The sequence below is a fragment of the Pristiophorus japonicus genome, chromosome 19 (genome assembly GCF_044704955.1).
Source record: "Pristiophorus japonicus isolate sPriJap1 chromosome 19, sPriJap1.hap1, whole genome shotgun sequence".
NCBI classification, from domain to species: Eukaryota; Metazoa; Chordata; class Chondrichthyes; family Pristiophoridae; genus Pristiophorus; species Pristiophorus japonicus.
Window position 1 is genome coordinate 18,909,392 of NC_091995.1, and position 16,979 is coordinate 18,926,370.

A 16,979-nucleotide genomic window follows, 5' to 3' on the forward strand; every position below is an offset into this window, starting at 1 on the left:
GAAATAGTGCCGGGGAATCTTTTACATCCACCTGAGGGGGCAGACGGGGCCTCGGTTTAACGTCTCATCGAAAGACGCCTAGCGCTCCCTCAGCACTACACTGGAGTGTCAGCCTAGCTTGATGTGCTCAAGTCCCTGAAGTGGGACTCAAACCCACAACCTTCTGACTCAGAGGCGCGAGTGCTGCCCACTGAGCTACGGCTGACAATGATGAGCTAAGGACAGCCTAACGCATTGTCTGACCTTAACCTGAATTTTTTTTCAATCAAGTACTGGGAAAGTAAGATGTGATTCTGATTTAGTACTGGGGGAGGTCGAGGAAATTGGGAGTCTCCTTCACAGAATTTATTGCAGGCCCCTATCTCCATCGGTACGCCAAGCATGGCTGTTCTGGTTGTTACGATACGCTACCAGCTCCCACCGGCACCGCCATGTCAAGGCACCGTGGATATGAAGTCAATGGAAACACGGCGATTGCCATTTTGAGTGCAACGATGTGGGAGTCAAGAGGACCTACATCACACTGTCCAGTCACAGCCCTGCCGAAGTAGCTATGCCCAAAGCTAGGCTTTCAGCTGGCCTGTGTTGAGACTTTTGAGCACAAAATCTAGGCTGTCATTTCAACGCCTATCGTTCCCTCAGGATGTCCAAGGGCACTTTACAGACAATGAAGTACATTCGAAGTGTGGTCGCTGTTGTAACGTAGGCAGAGATACAGCCAATGTGAACACATCAAGCTCCCACATCAGCAAAGTGATAACGACACGATGATCAGTTTTTTAAGGATGTGGTTGAGGACTGAATATTGGCCCAGGTCAATTCTTACTTGGCTTGACAGGGTAGATGCAGGGAGGATGTTTCCTCTGGCTGAGGAGTTTAGAACCAGGGGTCACAGTCTCAGAATAAGGGGTCGGCCATTTAGGACTGAGATGGGGAGAAATTTCTTCACTCAGAGGGTGGTGAATCTCTGAAATTCTCTACCCCAGAGGGCTGTGGAGGCTCAGTCGTTGAGTATATTCAAGACCGACTGATAGATTTTTGGACACTAAGGGAATCAAGGGATATGGGGATGGGGCGGGAAAGTGGAAAATCAGCCATGATCTCATTGAAAGGTGGAGCAGGTTCGAGGGGCCGAATGGCCAACTCCTGCTCCTAGAGCTGACGTGGCCTCGGTTTAACGTCTCATTGAAAGACGGTACCTCCAACAGTGCAGCGCTCCCTCAGCACTGCACTGGGAGTGTTGGCCTAGATTTATGTGCTCAAGTCTCTGGAGTGGGACTTGAACCCACAAACACTCTGACTCTGAGACATGAGTGCTACCCACTGAGCTGCGGCTGACACCAAGCATGCTGTTTGTATTCGTTGGCACAAAATTGTCTTCTCTTTCTGTCCCAGATCTCGAGTCGTCGGTCTACCTCTCCCCAAACTCTGGGCGGCCTGTCGCCAAGGCCGACAACAGCAACACCTCCATGCTGATTGGCTGCCTGGTGGCCATCATCCTCCTCTTGCTGATTGTCATCTTCATCATCCTCTGGAGGCAATACTGGAAGAAGATCCTCGGCAAGGTAAGGATTTCCCCGAACCTTGGTTAGACCACACTTGGCGTGCACTGTGCACAGTTCTGGTTGCCATATTATAAAACACAGGAGGCTGAGGAGAGACCTTATTGAGGTGTATAAAATTCTGAGGGTCCTAGAGAGAGTGGATAGGAAGGACCTGTTTCCCTTAGCAGAGAGTTGAACAACCAGGGGGCATAGATTTAAAGTAATTGGGGGGAGGTCTAGAGAGGATATGAAGCAAAGTTTCTTCACCCAGAGGGTGGTGGGGGTCTGGAAATCACTGCCTGAAAGGGTGGTAGAGGCAGAAACTCTCACCACATTTAAAAGATACTTGGTTGTATACTTCAAGTGTCGTAACCTACAGGGCTACGGACCAAGAGCTCGAAAGTGGGATTAGGCTGGATAGCTCTTGGTCGGTCGGTACGAACACGATGGGCTGAAATGGCCTCCTTCTATGGCTGTAAATTTCTATGATTCTATGAAAATGGAGATAGAGACACTGGAGAGGATGCAAGATAAAAGGTTTACTGGAATTATACCAGAACTGAGAGGTTATACTTATCAGGAAAGGTTGAAAAGAGAAGACTGAGGGGTGACCTGATAGAGGTATTTAACATAATGAAGAGGTTTGATAGGGTAGATGCAGAGAAGATGTTTCCACCCCTTACTGCAGTTGTACAGGGCCTTGGTGAGGCCTCACCTAGAATATTGTGTTCAGTTTTGGTCTCCTAATCTGAGGAAGGACGTTCTTGCTATTGAGGGAGTGCAGCGAAGGTTCACCAGACTGATTCCCGGGATGGCAGGACTGACATATGAGGAGAGACTGGATCAACTGGGCCTTTATACACTGGAGTTTAGAAGGATGAGAGGGGATCTCATCGAAACATATAAAATTCTGACAGGACTGGACAGGTTAGATGCAGGAAGAATGTTCCTGATGTTGGGGAAGTCCAGAACCAGGGGACACAATCTAAGGATAAGGGGTAAGCCATTTAGGACTGAGATGAGGAGAAACTTCTTCACTCAGAGAGTTGTTAACCTGTGGAATTCCCTGCCGCAGAGAGTTGTTGATGCCAGTTCATTGGATATATTCAAGAGAGAGTTAGATATGGCTCTTACGGCTAAAGGGATCAAGGGGTATGGAGAGAAAGCGGGAAAGGTGAATGATCAGCCATGATCTTACTGAATGGTGGTGCAGGCTCAAAGGGCCGAATGGCCTACTCCTGCACCTATTTTCTATGTTTCTATTTATGGGGACGACCGAAACGAGAGGCCAAAAACACAAGATAGTCACCAAGAAATCCAATCGGGAATTCAGAAGAAAATTCTTTGCCCAGAGAGTGGTGAGAATGTGGAACTCACTACCACAGGGAGTGGTTGAAGCGAATATAGATACATTTAAGGGGAGGTTAGACAAGCATCTGAGGGAGACGGGAATAGAGGGTTTTGCTGATAGATGAGGAAAGGGGGGGATGAGGCTTGAGTGGAGCATGGATTGGTTGGGCCAAATGGCCTGCTTCTGTGTCGTATATCCAATGTAAAGGCCAACATGCCATTTGCCTTCGTAATCGCCTGCTGTATCTGCATGCTAACTTTTTGCGTTTCATTTGTGAGGACTCATAAATCTCTCTGAACACCAACTTTTAATAGTTTCTCACTATTTAAAAAATATTCTCTTTTTTTTTTCTATTCTTCCGACCAAAGAGAATAACCTCCCATTTCCCCTCATTGCCCACTCACTTAAACCTGTCTATATCCCTTTGTTGGCCCTTTGTGTTCCCCCTCACGGCTTAGAGATTAGATTGGATTGGTTTGTGGCTAATGGATAACGGTGTGAAGGGACACGGGAGGATAAATGAGATTCGGACTATTTGCTCGGATGGAGGGGTGAACGTTGACACGGACTGGTTGGGTCGAAAGTCCTGTTTCTGTGTTATGACGCCTATGCAGTAAGTCAAATGATTGCTCAGAGCGCAGACATGATTTAGCATTCCACGACGGCAACTTTCTGAAACTTTGTACTTTTATCATCTCCTGGCAGAAACGTCACTAAAATTCTTCTTCCTTTTGACTTCTGTGCAATTTAAGTGGCAGTGTTGCAGTAATCTGTCAATAGGCACAGGGGGAGGGAATGGGTTCTGTTAGCTCCTGCCGTTAGTGCCCCTGGGGCGGGAGGGGTTGGGGGGGGTGGGGGCACTAGTGGGACGCACGTGCCTTTGCGACCGGGTGCGGTGCTGACATCAACATCCCCCATTTTGGGTGGGGCGGGGGGGTTTAGCGGCGGCACTACAGCATTGCACCCCGAGCTTCCTGCGCCCGGAGATCTCGGCAACATCGGCGCGCGCGCAGCGTCCCATTCGCACCCCGGATCCGAAGTTCACTCCCCCCTCCCCCTGCAACAGTGCCGGGCGAAAACACCGGCAACTACAGGAGGCCTGGATCGGGCGGCTAGCCGCTACGGGGCGGGGGGAGAGTGGGGGGGGGCCATGATTAAAGGTGAGGTGGCCGAGGGAAGCTTCAATTGAAAAACGTACCATTGTCAATGCCGCTTTTTTTCACGGGGTCCTGCCCACGATCGTACAGCTCGGCACTCTGCTTCACAGCCGGCCACTCCCTTGGTGCTCGCTTGTCACGCATATTGCTTCGCTACAGGACAAAACCCTACACGCTTACCGGGGACCCCCCCTGCTGAACTATTGATGAGGAGAGGTCTCAAGACCAAGCTCTCTCTCGTCCACCCTGACTTGAATGATCATGTTGAATATAGACATCAAAGTCAGCAGTGGTATCATGATCGCGCTGCTGTGTCACGCGATATTTCTGTTAACGGTCCTGTGTATGTACTAAATTATAGCCACGGTCCCAAGTGGATCGCCAGTACTGTTACGGCCAAGGAGGGTAACAGAGTGTTTATAGTCAAGCTCAAGAATGGGCAGACATGCAGGAAACATGTCGATCAGATAAAGCTACGGCACATGGATGAACTGGAACAGTTTGAGGAAGACACGATCAGTGACCAACCAACCTACCCTCAGTCATCAGAGGACTTCGCTGTCATCAATGAATCTGGACTTTCAATCCCTGACGTGGTCATTGCCAATCCCATCAGATCGGCTACTCGGCCCCCAGTCATAACAGACTCAGAACGCTCGCCCAAGGCTGGAGTTGAACTGAGACGATCAACTCGGGAGCGGAAAGTCCCGGACCGTCTCAATTTGTAAAAAGACTGTTACAAATGTCTTAAAGGGGGATATTGTCATGTATGTATGCTTGGCGTTGCTAGTCACCAGGTGGCGCCACTGTCGGAGGTCATTGGTGCTCCAGGTAGGTGACTTTTAAATTGCCGAGGCTGCAGCGATGTCCCTGCCCTTTAAAGGAGGGAAGGGTCCTTTGAACACGCCGGGCTGCACGGCCCAGGGTGCAGCTCTGCTGACGTCTCCGCCCCGCCTGCGTCCTTTAGCGCTCCCAAGAAGGAAGTGGAGCGCTAAAGCCAATTTTGAGAGAGTGAGGAAACATTAGCACCTGTCGCTGAGTTTCCCAGCTTTCTAAAGTTACTGCTCCCAAGATGGGGCCATAATTAATTTCACCCCCACACGATCCAGGTCCTTTAATTCATTTATAGAGACCTCTGTCAGATTGCCTCTTAAGTCCACGCTACTCCAAAGTAAAGTAGACCAAGGTCTTTAAGCCTATCTTAGTAGCTAACGGAGCTTTCGTCTCTCTTGTGGTTACTCTCCAAACATAAATGTTGCATTTCCAATAAATTTCCATTGTGCTTAGCTTTATTTCTAACGTGTTAAAGTTGACGATTGCCTCGGCCATTCCATGTCGCTATCCTCGCATGGTGCTCGCTCCAGTCAGGTAGAGTAGTAGCAGATATGGTCGTGACCACTGAGAGCTTCGAATGAACAGGGAGAGGCGAGAGCTCTGTCAAAGATGGGCCGAATGGCCCACACCTGTGCTGTATGATTCGATGGAGCTCGGTGCATGGAGGTGTGACCACCGTTCCATTAACCCGCCCACGGTGGTGGGTTTATTGCGCTGCGTTCAGTCGCCAGCCAAAGCTTTGATCCGGTCTGCTACAGGCCGTGCGGCACTTTCTGGAGATTGACTGAGTTGCAGCTCTGTGCTTCTAAGTTGGGAAGACCGAAGTCATTGTTTGCGGTCCCTGCCACAAACTCAGTTCCCTAGCCACCGACTCCATCCCTCTCCCCAACATCTGTCTGAGGCTGAACCACACTGTTCACAACCTCGGTGTTATATTTGACCCTGAAAGGAGCTTTCGACCACACATCCGCAGCATAACCACGACCGCCTATTTCCACCTCTAACATCGACCTTCCCTGCCCTTGCCTCAGCTCATCCACTGCTGAAACCCTCATCCTTGCCTTTGTTACCTCTGGACTTGACTATTCCAACGCACTCCTGGCTGGCCTCCCACATGCTACCCTACATAAGCTACAGGTAATCAGAAACTCGGCTGCCCATGTCCTAACACGCATCAAGGCCCCATCACCCATCACCCCTGACCTACATTAGCTCCCGGTTAGGCAATGCCTCGATTTCAAAATTGTTATCCTTGTTTTCAAATCCCTCCATGACCTCACCCTCCCGCTATCTCTGTAATCTCCTCCAGCCCAACAACCCCCGAGATACCTGCGCTTCTCCAATCCTGCCCTCCTGAGCATCCCTGATTATAATCACTGAACCATCGGTGGCCGTGCCTTCAGCTGCCTCGGCCCTAAGCTCTGGAACTTAGGTCCAAGTCAGCATGGATTTGTAAAAGGGAGATCATGCTTGACAAATCTTCTGGAATTTTTTGAGGATGTTTCCAATAAAGTGGACAAAGGAGTACCAGTTGATGTGGTATATTTGGACTTTCAGAAGGCTTTCGACAAGGTCCCACACAGGAGATTAATGTGCAAAGTTAAAGCACATGGGATTGGGGGTAGTGTGCTGACGTGGATTGAGAACTGGTTGTCAGACAGGAAGCAAAGAGTAGGAGTAAATGGGTACTTTTCGGAATGGCAGGCAGTGACTAGTGGGGTACCGCAGGGTTCTGTGCTGGGGCCCCAGCTGTTTACATTGTACATTAATGATTTAGACGAGGGGATTAAATGTAGTATCTCCAAATTTGCGGATGACACTAAGTTGGGTGGCAGTGTGAGCTGCGAGGAGGATGCTATGAGGCTGCAGAGTGACTTGGATAGGTTAGGTGAGTGGGCAAATGCGTGGCAGATGAAGTATAATGTGGATAAATGTGAGGTTATCCACTTTGGTGGTAAAAACAGAGAGACAGACTATTATCTGAATGGTGACAGATTAGGAAAAGGGAAGGTGCAACGAGACCTGGGTGTCATGGTACATCAGTCATTGAAGGTTGGCATGCAGGTACAGCAGGCGGTTAAGAAAGCAAATGGCATGTTGGCCTTCATAGCGAGGGGATTTGAGTACAGGGGCAGGGAGGTGTTGCTACAGTTGTACAGGGCCTTGGTGAGGCCACACCTGGAGTATTGTGTACAGTTTTGGTCTCCTAACTTGAGGAAGGACATACTTGCTGTTGAGGGAGTGCAGCGAAGATTCACCAGACTGATTCCCGGGATGGTGGGACTGACCTATCAAGAAAGACTGAATCAACTGGGCTTGTATTCACTGGAGTTCAGAAGAGTGAGAGGGGACCTCATAGAAACGTTTAAAATTCTGACGGGTTTGGACAGGTTGGATGCAGGAAGAATGTTCCCAATGTTGGGGAAGTCCAGAACCAGGGGTCACAGTCTAAGGATAAGGGGTAAGCCATTTAGGACCGAGATAAGGAGAAACTTCTTCACCCAGAGAGTGGTGAACCTGTGGAATTCTCTACCACAGGAAGTAGTTGAGGCCAATTCACTAAATATATTCAAAAGGGAGTTAGATGAAGTCCTTACTACTCGGGGGATCAAGGGGTATGGCGTGAAAGCAGGAAGTGGGTACTGAAGTTTCATGTTCAGCCATGAACTCGTTGAATGGCGGTGCAGGCTAGAAGGGCTGAATGGCCTGCTCCTGCACCTATTTTCTATGTTTCTATGTTTCTATGTAACTCCCTCGCTAAACCTCTCTACCTCTCTTTCCTCCTTCAAGATGCTCCTTAAAACCTCTCTCTTTGGCCAAGCTTTTGGTCACCTGCGCTAATTTCTCCTTATGCGGCTGGATGTCAAATTCTTTGTCCCATAATACTCCTGTGAAGCACCTTGGGTCGTTTTACTAGGTTAAAGGCGCTATATCAATGCAAGTTGTTGTTGTAGTTGAGTTGACCTTTCTCTCCTCCGCCCATGGGGTTGCCAACTCTCCAGCATTGTCCTGGAGTCTCCAGGAACGGAAGATTAATCTTCTGGACACTGCCGCAAGCGACACTGGGAAGTACAAACCACGGGGGCAATAAAAGTGAATGATGTAAAGGCCTCCATGATGAGGGGTTTTGATAGTGGATAGAGAAACAGCACTCCCAATAGCCAGAGGTCATAGGCTTAAAATCACTGACAAAAGATCGAGAGGGGAAACGAGGAGAATGTTTCCGAGAGTTGTCGGGATCTGGCGCGCTCGACTCGACCAGGTGCTGGAAGCAGATCCCATCAATCATTTTAAAAGGGAGCTGGACAGGATTTTAAAAATGTATTCGTTGACAGGATGTGGACGTGGCTGGCAAGGCCCAGCATTTACTGCCCGTCCCTAGTTGCCCTTGAGAAGGTGGTGGTGAGCCTGTCATAGCGGTTTGGTACAACCGAGTGGCTCGCTGGGCCAGTTCAGAGGGGCAGTTAAAAGTCAACCACATCGCTGTGGGTCTGGAGTCACATATAGGCCAGACCGGGTAAGGACGGCAGATTTCCTTCCCTAAAGGACATTAGTGAACCAGATGGGTTTTTCCGACAATCCGGTAGTCTCATAAGTCACCATTACTAATACTAGCTTTTAATTACTTGACTTGAGGACGAGGAACTTAGAGATTTAAAAAAAAAACGCAGGTATGGGACTAAGCAAGTCTGCTCTTTCAAAGAGCCAGCACAGGCACAATGGGCCGAATGGCGGCCTCCTGTGCTGTTAGTTTCTATGATTCTACAGGGGAAAAATTCAGGGCGTTTGCACCTCCCATTAGAGCCCCCAGGGGGCAGCAACTGGACGCAAACAACGTGTCACCTGAGTGCGGTGCTGGTAATGCTTCACGCTAAGTTCCGCGGGAGTTTACTAGCGGCGATAACCGGTAACACCCCGTTACATCGACCACGCCATCACCATGCGCAGCGACCCATTTTCACCCCAGAGCGAGAATTCATGAGCGACCCCGTGAAGCTGTGCCAGGCGATGCCAGCGACACCTTCAGGGGCAACGCGGTACCGCGCTATTTAAAGGGGAGGTAGCGCGCGCACAAAAATCAGACCGGCCAACTTCCCACGTTACGCTGGGGTCCGTGCCGCGATCTGGCAGCCCGGCACGCCGCTATCTACCCTTATCAAAACCCCTCATCATAAAAGACCTTTACATCATTCTCCTCCATTGCCCCTGGGCTTGCTGCGTCCAGGTGTCGCTATCCGCAGCGTCCAGAGGTTAACCTGCCATTCCTGGCGGTCCAGGTCGGCACCCACAGAGTCGGTAGCTTGGCCCGCCCCTTTAATGAAGGGGGAGGGGCCCCTTTCCACGCGGCAGCGCTACGCCCCTCTCCTTTCGCTTCCGTCCCGCTCGTGCCCCACGCAGCAAGGTGAACGCGTTATTCTGCGCTCCGCTTGCCCTCGGGGCCGGTGACCCCCAACAACCGCGAGCGGGGCGGGGACTTCCGCGCCTGGAGCAGGAACTCCTGACTCCCGGCTGTTACCGGCCCCCAAACGGGGCGTTACGCAAATTCCCGCAACGTGTTTTCATTTTTCATTTTCTTTGAACGCTGTAAAATGATTGGGGGGTGGGGGGGGGGGGGCTGCTTGACCTGGCTGCGGGAGGGTTCGGAGGTGAGAGGTCATGGGATGACACCTCCGGGGAAAATCAGTCGGTGACCTTATCCAGCTCCCCAAACGCCCCTCCACCGCCCTCACCTGTTAACCCGCTCTTCTCCCTATCAGGCGCAACGCAGGATCTCGGACGATGACCTGACCGTTCGGCTGTCTGTGCCCGGCGACACGATCGTGATCAACAACACGCAGCCCGGCACCACGGGAACCCGCCACTCCAATCTGTATGAGCGCATCAGCTCCAGCGACCTGGAGTACCAGGAGCCCAACCGGCTCCGGATGAAGCTTCCAGAGCTTCCGCAAGGAGCCGAAAACTCAGGTACGTCAAAGAGGAGGACCTCCTCAGGCCGACTGCGGAGGGGAATGGGGCCCCCTTTTGGGATGTCTTATTGTCAAGGGAAGGGAGGAAAAGAGCAGCGACTGGTCAGTTCATTTCTGATGGAAGTTGGTTGAGGGGACAAATGCTGGGCCAGGACTCTGGGAGAGCTGCCCTGCTCTCCCGATAGTTCCCCAAGAGATCGTTTACATCCCCCTGCACAGGCCAACAAGGGCCTTTCACATACACATAGAAACATAGAAACATAGAAAATAGGTGCAGGAGTAGGCCATTCGGCCCTTCTAGCCTGCACCGCTATTCAATGAGTTCATGGCTGAACATTCAACTTCAGTACCCCATTCCTGCTTTCTCGCCATACCCCTTGATCCCCCTAGCAGTAAGGACCTCATCTAACTCCTTTTTGAATATATTTAGTGAATTGGCCTCAACAACTTTCTGTGGTAGAGAATTCCACAGGTTCACCACTCTCTGGGTGAAGAAGTTCCTCCGCATCTCGGTCCTAAATGGCTTACCCCTTATCCTCAGACTGTGACCCCTGGTTCTGGACTTCCCCAACATTGGGAACATTCTTCCTGCATCTAACCTGTCTAACCCCGTCAGAATTTTATATGTTTCTATGAGGTCCCCTCTCATTCTTCTGAACTCCAGTGAATACAAGCCCAGTTGATCCAGTCTTTCTTGAGGTGTTTAAGATGATTGAAGGAGTTGATAGGGTAGATAGAGAGAGAAACTATTTCCTGTGGTGGTGGGGGTGGGGGGTTGGTTGGTGGGGGCATAACCTTAACGTTAGAGCTAGGCCGTTCAGCCATGCTATCAGGAAGCAGCTCCTCACACAGCGGGAATCTGTTGGGTAAAGATACTAAGGGTGATGGAAACAAGGCGGGTAGGTGGAGTTAAGATACCGATCAGCCGTGATCTAATTGAATGTCGGAGCAGGCTCGAGGGGCCGAATGGCCTGTGCTCCTGTTCCTTTCCCCCGCTGGGGACAGCTGTCGGTGGCACCGACTGGTGGCACCGCCACTCCCCGCGGGGCAATTCCGAGCGGGGGTCGCCGCCGGTTGGCAAGGGGTTGGCGCGACTCCGACGTGGCGGGAAAACGGGAGGTGCGGTGACCCGTTTTCCGCCCCCCACCCCCCCCCCGCCCCTTCCGGCCCGGGGGAGGGGGGGGGCAATTTCGGTCGGGTTAGCCCATCCATTCGCCCCCCCCCCCCCCCCGCACCAGTCGGTAAAGCCTCTCTGCTCCATTCCCACCTCTTAGAAGCAGTAATGGGAGATTATGGAGGAGGCAATTTCGGACCCATAAAAAACTGGTCCGGCCCCACCTGGAGTATTGTGTCCAATTCTGGGCACCGCACTGTCGGGAGGTTGTGAAGGCCTTGGAGAGGATGCGGGAAAGATTTACAAGAATGGTTCCATGGGATGGGGGACTTCAGTTACTCGGATAGACCGGAGAAGCTGGGGTTGTTCTCCTTCGAGCACAGAAGGTTGAGAGGAGATTTGATCGAAGTGGTCAAAATCATGCGGGGGGTCCGGGGGGGGGGTTCTGGTCAGCGTAGATGGAGAGAAACTGTTCCCATTGGCGGCAGGGTTGATGAGCAGAGGACACAGATTTAAGGTGATTGGCAAAAGAACCAAAGGCCACGTAAGGAAAAAAAAAATTACGCAGGCATCTGGAATGCACGGCCTGAGAGGCAGACTCAATCGTCTCTTTCAAAAGGAAGTTGGATAAGTACCTGAAAGAAAAAAATGAGCAGGGCAGGGGGGTGGGGGGAGTGGGACTAGCTGAAGTGTATCTTGCAGAGAGCCGGCATGGGCTCGCTGGCTTCCTTCTGTGCTGTAACCATTCTCTGACTTAACCAATTAACTTACAGCGGTGATACAATTGGCACGTTTTATTTCTGTTCAATGTAACGCTTAACCTATCTTAATCCTCCGACTTTAACTCTTCGCCTTCTAGCTTACTCTCGGACACGCTGTCTAATTTTCCTTTCTATTGCAGTCAATGTAGTTACTCTTGAAATCGCCGGAGAAGACAATGGGGCGGAGCGTTAAACGGGAGGGCCGATTTGCCAGCTCCCGCTTTGCGCTGCCGCCCATGGAGAATTCCACCCCACCCCACCTCAAAACACTCTTCAGAACCTCTTTTAGCTCTCTGTGTATGTGTGTGTGTTTTTTTAAAAACCTTCCTCTAACCTTTCTGGAATACCTCCCGGAACCTTCCAGATTTAGCAGTGGGCAAGACATGGCCTCATCGCACCATACTTTTACCGGGCAAATCCTGTTTATGGGCCAGGAAGATTGGTGACCAATCAAAAGGATTCGTACTGCCACGTGCGTGCTTTCCAAGGTGTCATTCAACCGATAGGCGTTTTAAAGTTACAGCTGCTGGACTTCAGTTCGGCATCAAGTGCAAAAGCAAGGAACTTAGGTTAAACTTTTATAGAACGCTGGTATGGCCAGTTGTGCAGTATTGTTGGCCAAGTCTGGATCCCACGCTTTAGGAAGGATGTCAAGGCCTTGGAGAGGGTGCAGAGGGGATTTACTAGGATGGTACCAAGGATGAGGGTCTTCAGATACATGGAAAGACTGGAGAAAATAGGGTTCATAGAATCATAGAGATTTACAGCCCATTTCGGCCCATCGTGTCCACGCCAGTGGACAAAAGAGCTATCCAGCCGAATCCCACTTTCCAGCTCTAGGTCCGTAACCCTGCAGATTACGGCACTTCAGGTGCACATCCGAGCACTTTTTAAATGTGGTGAGGGTTTCTGCCTCTACCACCCTTTCAGGCAGTGAGTTCCAGACCCCCACCACCCTCTGAGCGATGCAATTTCCCCTCTCTTAAACCTCCTGCCAATTACTTTAAAGGGTTGTTCACCTTAGAGCAGAGAAGGTTAAGGGGGAGTTTGATAGGTAGGGGGTTCAAAATCATGACGTTGTTTTGAAGAGTAAATAAGGAGAAACTGTTCCCAGAGGCAGGAGGGTCAGTAACCAGAGGACACAGATTTAAGGTGATTGGCAAAAGAACCAGAGGCGAGATGAGGATAAAAGCAATTTCACGCAGCGAGTTGTTGCGATCTGGAACGCACTGCCTGAAAGGGCGGTGGAAGCAGATCCAATAATAACTTTCAAAAGGGAATTGAATAGATGCTTCAGAAGGAAACATGCGCAGAGCTATGGGGGAAAAGCAGGGGTGGGTGGGGGGGCGTGGGGCTAATTGGGACAGCTCTTTCAATGAACTGGCCTCCTTCTGTGCTGTGTCTTTCTATGATTCCAGTGTGACAAAGGTCAGACCTCCAATCAGGGTGCTACACTTCTTTTTTCTAGTGCCTAGGCCTTGGCCACAACTCCAGGGGCCTCAGCTCCATTTCTGCTCGAGGATCCTCCTGCTCGTTAAGTCACTTTTGTTTTAGGAAGACCCGTGAGACAAAGACTCAGTTCTCTCGTCCATGACTTTTTGAGAGGTATTGCTCGGAGCTGGTCAAGGAGGCAATGGTCTCCATCGAAGACCAGGATGGGTAGGCCACTTTTTCTGAGTTTCAGTCGCGATTTCGTGTGTGCCAGCTGTGGCTCAGTGGATAGTGCTCTCGCTTCTGAGTCTAGAAGGTCGTGGGTTCGAGTCCCACCCCAGATACTCGAGCAATAAATCTAGGTCGACGCTCCCAGTGCAGTATTGAGGGACTGCTGCACTGTCGGAGGTCCTGCTTTTCGGATGAGAGTTTAAACTGACGTCTGCCCTCTCGTGGATGTATACGATCCTGTGGTGTTAATTTGAAGAAATGCGGGGGAGTTCTCCAGCATTTATGCCTCAACCAATCGTACTAAAAACAGATTATCTGGTCATTAATACAAAAGCAAAATACTGCGGATGTTGGAAATCTGAAATTAAAGTAGAAAATGCTGGAAATGTTCAGGTCAGGCAGCATCTGTGGAGAGAGAAACAGAGTTAATGTTTCAGCTCGATGACCTTTCGCCAGATCTGATGAAAGGTCATCGGCCTGAAACGTTAAATTTGTTTCTGTCTCCACAGCTGCTGCCTGACCCGCTGAGTGTTTCCAACATTCTCCGTTTTCATCTGACCATGATCACATTGCTGTTTGTGGGAGCTTGCTGTGCACAAATTGGCTGCCGCGTTTCCTACATTACAACAGTGATGCTTCAGGACATGGAAGGAAAGGTGCAAGTCTCACTTTCAGTCTCGCACAATTCCATTCTTTTACAGAATGGCTGTGGTGCAATTTAGAATGGTCAGATCTCTGACACAGATACTCTGCCCCAACAATGAGCTTTAACCCTGAAGTTGTTCACAAACTGACCCGATATTTGATTTTCTGTACCAGCCATTAATGAATGTACAAAACGGGCGAGGACAAGTAAGGAGGGAAAATGATAATCATCACTGAACAAAAAGTTCAATGTTGGATAGGAAAAGCATGTGTTCTGTGCCATTGGTTTCCCGAACCATGTCATGTTACAGGAGCCATGTGATCTGGCCAAATCTGGCACCCAGCTCATGGTCTACAGGGCTGTAATAATACCCGCCCTCCTGTATGGCTCAGAGACGTGGACCATGTTACAGGAACCATGTGTTTGAGGTCATAGGTTACAGGAATCATGTATTCTGGATCATAGGATACAGGAACCATGGGTTATAGGTCATGGGTTACAGGAACCAAGTGATCTGGGTCATAGGATGCCGGAACCATGGGTTATAGGTCATGGGTTACAGGAGCCATGTGATCTGGCCAAATCTGGCACCAAGCTCATGGTCTACAGGGATGTAATAATACCCGCCCTCCTGTATGGCTCAGAGACGTGGACCATGTACAGTAGACCCCTCAAATCGCTAGAGAAAAAGCACCAACAATTTCTCCGCAAGATCCTGCAAATCGCCTGGGAGGACAGACGCACCAACGGATTGGGCAAAACTCAAAACTCGCACCGGTGTCGCAACCAGGAGCTCTGCACACCGGGAGCAGCTCTTCCCGGTGGAGCTGCTCTACGCCGCCACAAATCCTGACCGGAGGATCGCGGCGGGCGCTGGAGACCTCACCGCCGCCTTTTACGCCGCTTCGGGGCAATACACGGAGCGCAAAGGGCCGGAAAATCCAGCCCACCAACCTATTGGTACGTAGGAACGTAATCACAGGAGTCGGCCGTTCAGCCCCTCGAGCTTGCTCCGCCACTCAGTTAGTTTGTGGCTCATCAGCACCTCAGCTCCATTGACCTGCCTTAGCTCCATTTCCCTTGATTCCCGCGCCCAATGCAAATCCAGCGATCTCAGTCTTGGAATCTCCCAATTTTCCACCCAGCGTCCACAGCCTCTCGGGGAGGGGAGAGAATTCCAGATTTCTACTGACCATCGGTGTGGAAATAAAAATACTTTCTGATTTCACTCCTGCATGGTCCGAGCTCTTATCAGAAGCAGCTTGCAGATCAGCAACGTTGTGCCGCACTCTGGTCTCTTGCCCCTTTGTTGAATAGTGGTGGCACCTAACTCACACATCATCGCAGAAAGGTGGTGATGATCACTGGCCTTCCAGCCCAGTAACACAGCTCCACCTGAGTCTGTCAATAATAAGAACATCAGAAATAGGAGCAGGAGTCGGCCACGTGGCCCCTCAAGCCTGCTCCGCCATTCAATAAGATCATGGCTGATCATCGACCTCAACTACACTTTCCTGGCCCATATCCCCTGATTCCCTTAGTGTCCAAAAATCAATCGATCTCGGCCTTGAATAGACTCAAAGACTGAGCAGCCACAGCCCTCTGGGGCAGAGAATTCCAAAGATTCCAAAGGCCCTGAGTGAAGAAATTTCTCCTCAGCTCAGTCCTAAATGGCCGACCCCTTATTCTGAGACTGTGACCCCTGGTTCTAGACTCCCCAGCCCGGGGAAACATCCTCCCTGCATCTACCCTGTCAAGGCCTGAAAGAATGTTATATGCGTCAATTCGATCGCCTCTTTTAAACTCGAGAGAATATAGGCTTAGTCTACTCGATCTCTCCTCATAGGACAATACCCCATCTCAGGAATCAGTCTAATACTGGTCCATTTAAGGTGGAGATCGACAGATATTTGAATGATAAGGGAGTCAAAGGTTATGGGGAGCAGGCAGGAAAGTGGAGTTGAGGCCAAGATCAGATCAGCCATGATCTTATTGAATGGCGGAGCAGGCTCGAGGGGCCAAATGATCTACTCTGCTCCTATTTCTTATGTTATGTTTATTGCATGCAGGTGAAGCGGCATTTTCAAAAGCAGGTTGTCGCGCAAAGATACTTCTTTTGACAAGCTGCTAATGAAAGTTTTTTTGCGTTAAATACATCGGGGGTATAAGTCTGCCTCGGGCCGTGTGGTAAAATGGGAGGCACTGCATTGGCTGCTTGCTGTACGTCCAGCCCAATATTCGGCTCTGATTGAGGTCCCAGCACCTGAATAGAGGCGGGGGCGCAAGACGGGCGGGCGATGTGATGAGGCTCATTTTGCACTGCCGCCCACATTGAATGTTGTAAAGGATATCGAAAGGTGGCTAACTTGTACATTGCAACTGGGCTAAGGAAGGTCTCTGGGTGTGAAATTGGGCATGGCCGCAAAACAGGTGCGATCGCGCCCAATATTCAGAGCTATTGAAATCGACGGGACTGAATATGGGGCCGGGCGTATAACAAGCAACTAATTCGATACCGACCGTCTTACATCCCCACCCACCCGTGTCCACTTTCAAACCCAATGGGCTAAAAATTTGTTATAGCCCGGTTTGAGGCGGTGACACCGCCTGGACTCGCCGGGCGATGTTTCCCGCCTCCAACCGGGATATTCGCTATTAGTGCCCCAAGAGGGGATCGGGGGGGGCTACGGGAAGCGAGGCGGTCGCGCTACAGGGATAATGAAGGTCTAGTGCTAGGAAAGCAGCATCCCAGCGCCTAAAGGGGACGTCAGCCGGACCCACCCGTAAATTGGGAGAAAGTTGAAGGGAGCGCTGGAAACCTGTATGTCGGACCTCCCAGAATCGCAGCAACGTGAAAAGATTTTACACTGGACACCCACCTGCGTTACAATATCGCTCCGGGAGCTTGCACGGAACGCCTGCTCTCCTTGTCGGTGGCGGCGC

General features: G+C 50.7%; 1 protein-coding gene across 4 annotated transcripts in view; it reads left to right on the forward strand.

Moving 5' to 3' along the window:
- Window positions 1-16,979, forward strand: part of LOC139229763 (discoidin domain-containing receptor 2-like) — a 182,145-nt gene that overhangs the window by 140,735 nt on the left and 24,431 nt on the right. For all 4 annotated transcript variants that reach the window (XM_070861338.1, XM_070861340.1, XM_070861341.1 and 1 more), the window contains 2 exons: window positions 1,396-1,565; window positions 9,644-9,851. In XM_070861338.1, the coding sequence (XP_070717439.1) occupies window positions 1,396-1,565; window positions 9,644-9,851 (378 nt within the window). The remainder of the gene's footprint in view (window positions 1-1,395; window positions 1,566-9,643; window positions 9,852-16,979) is intronic.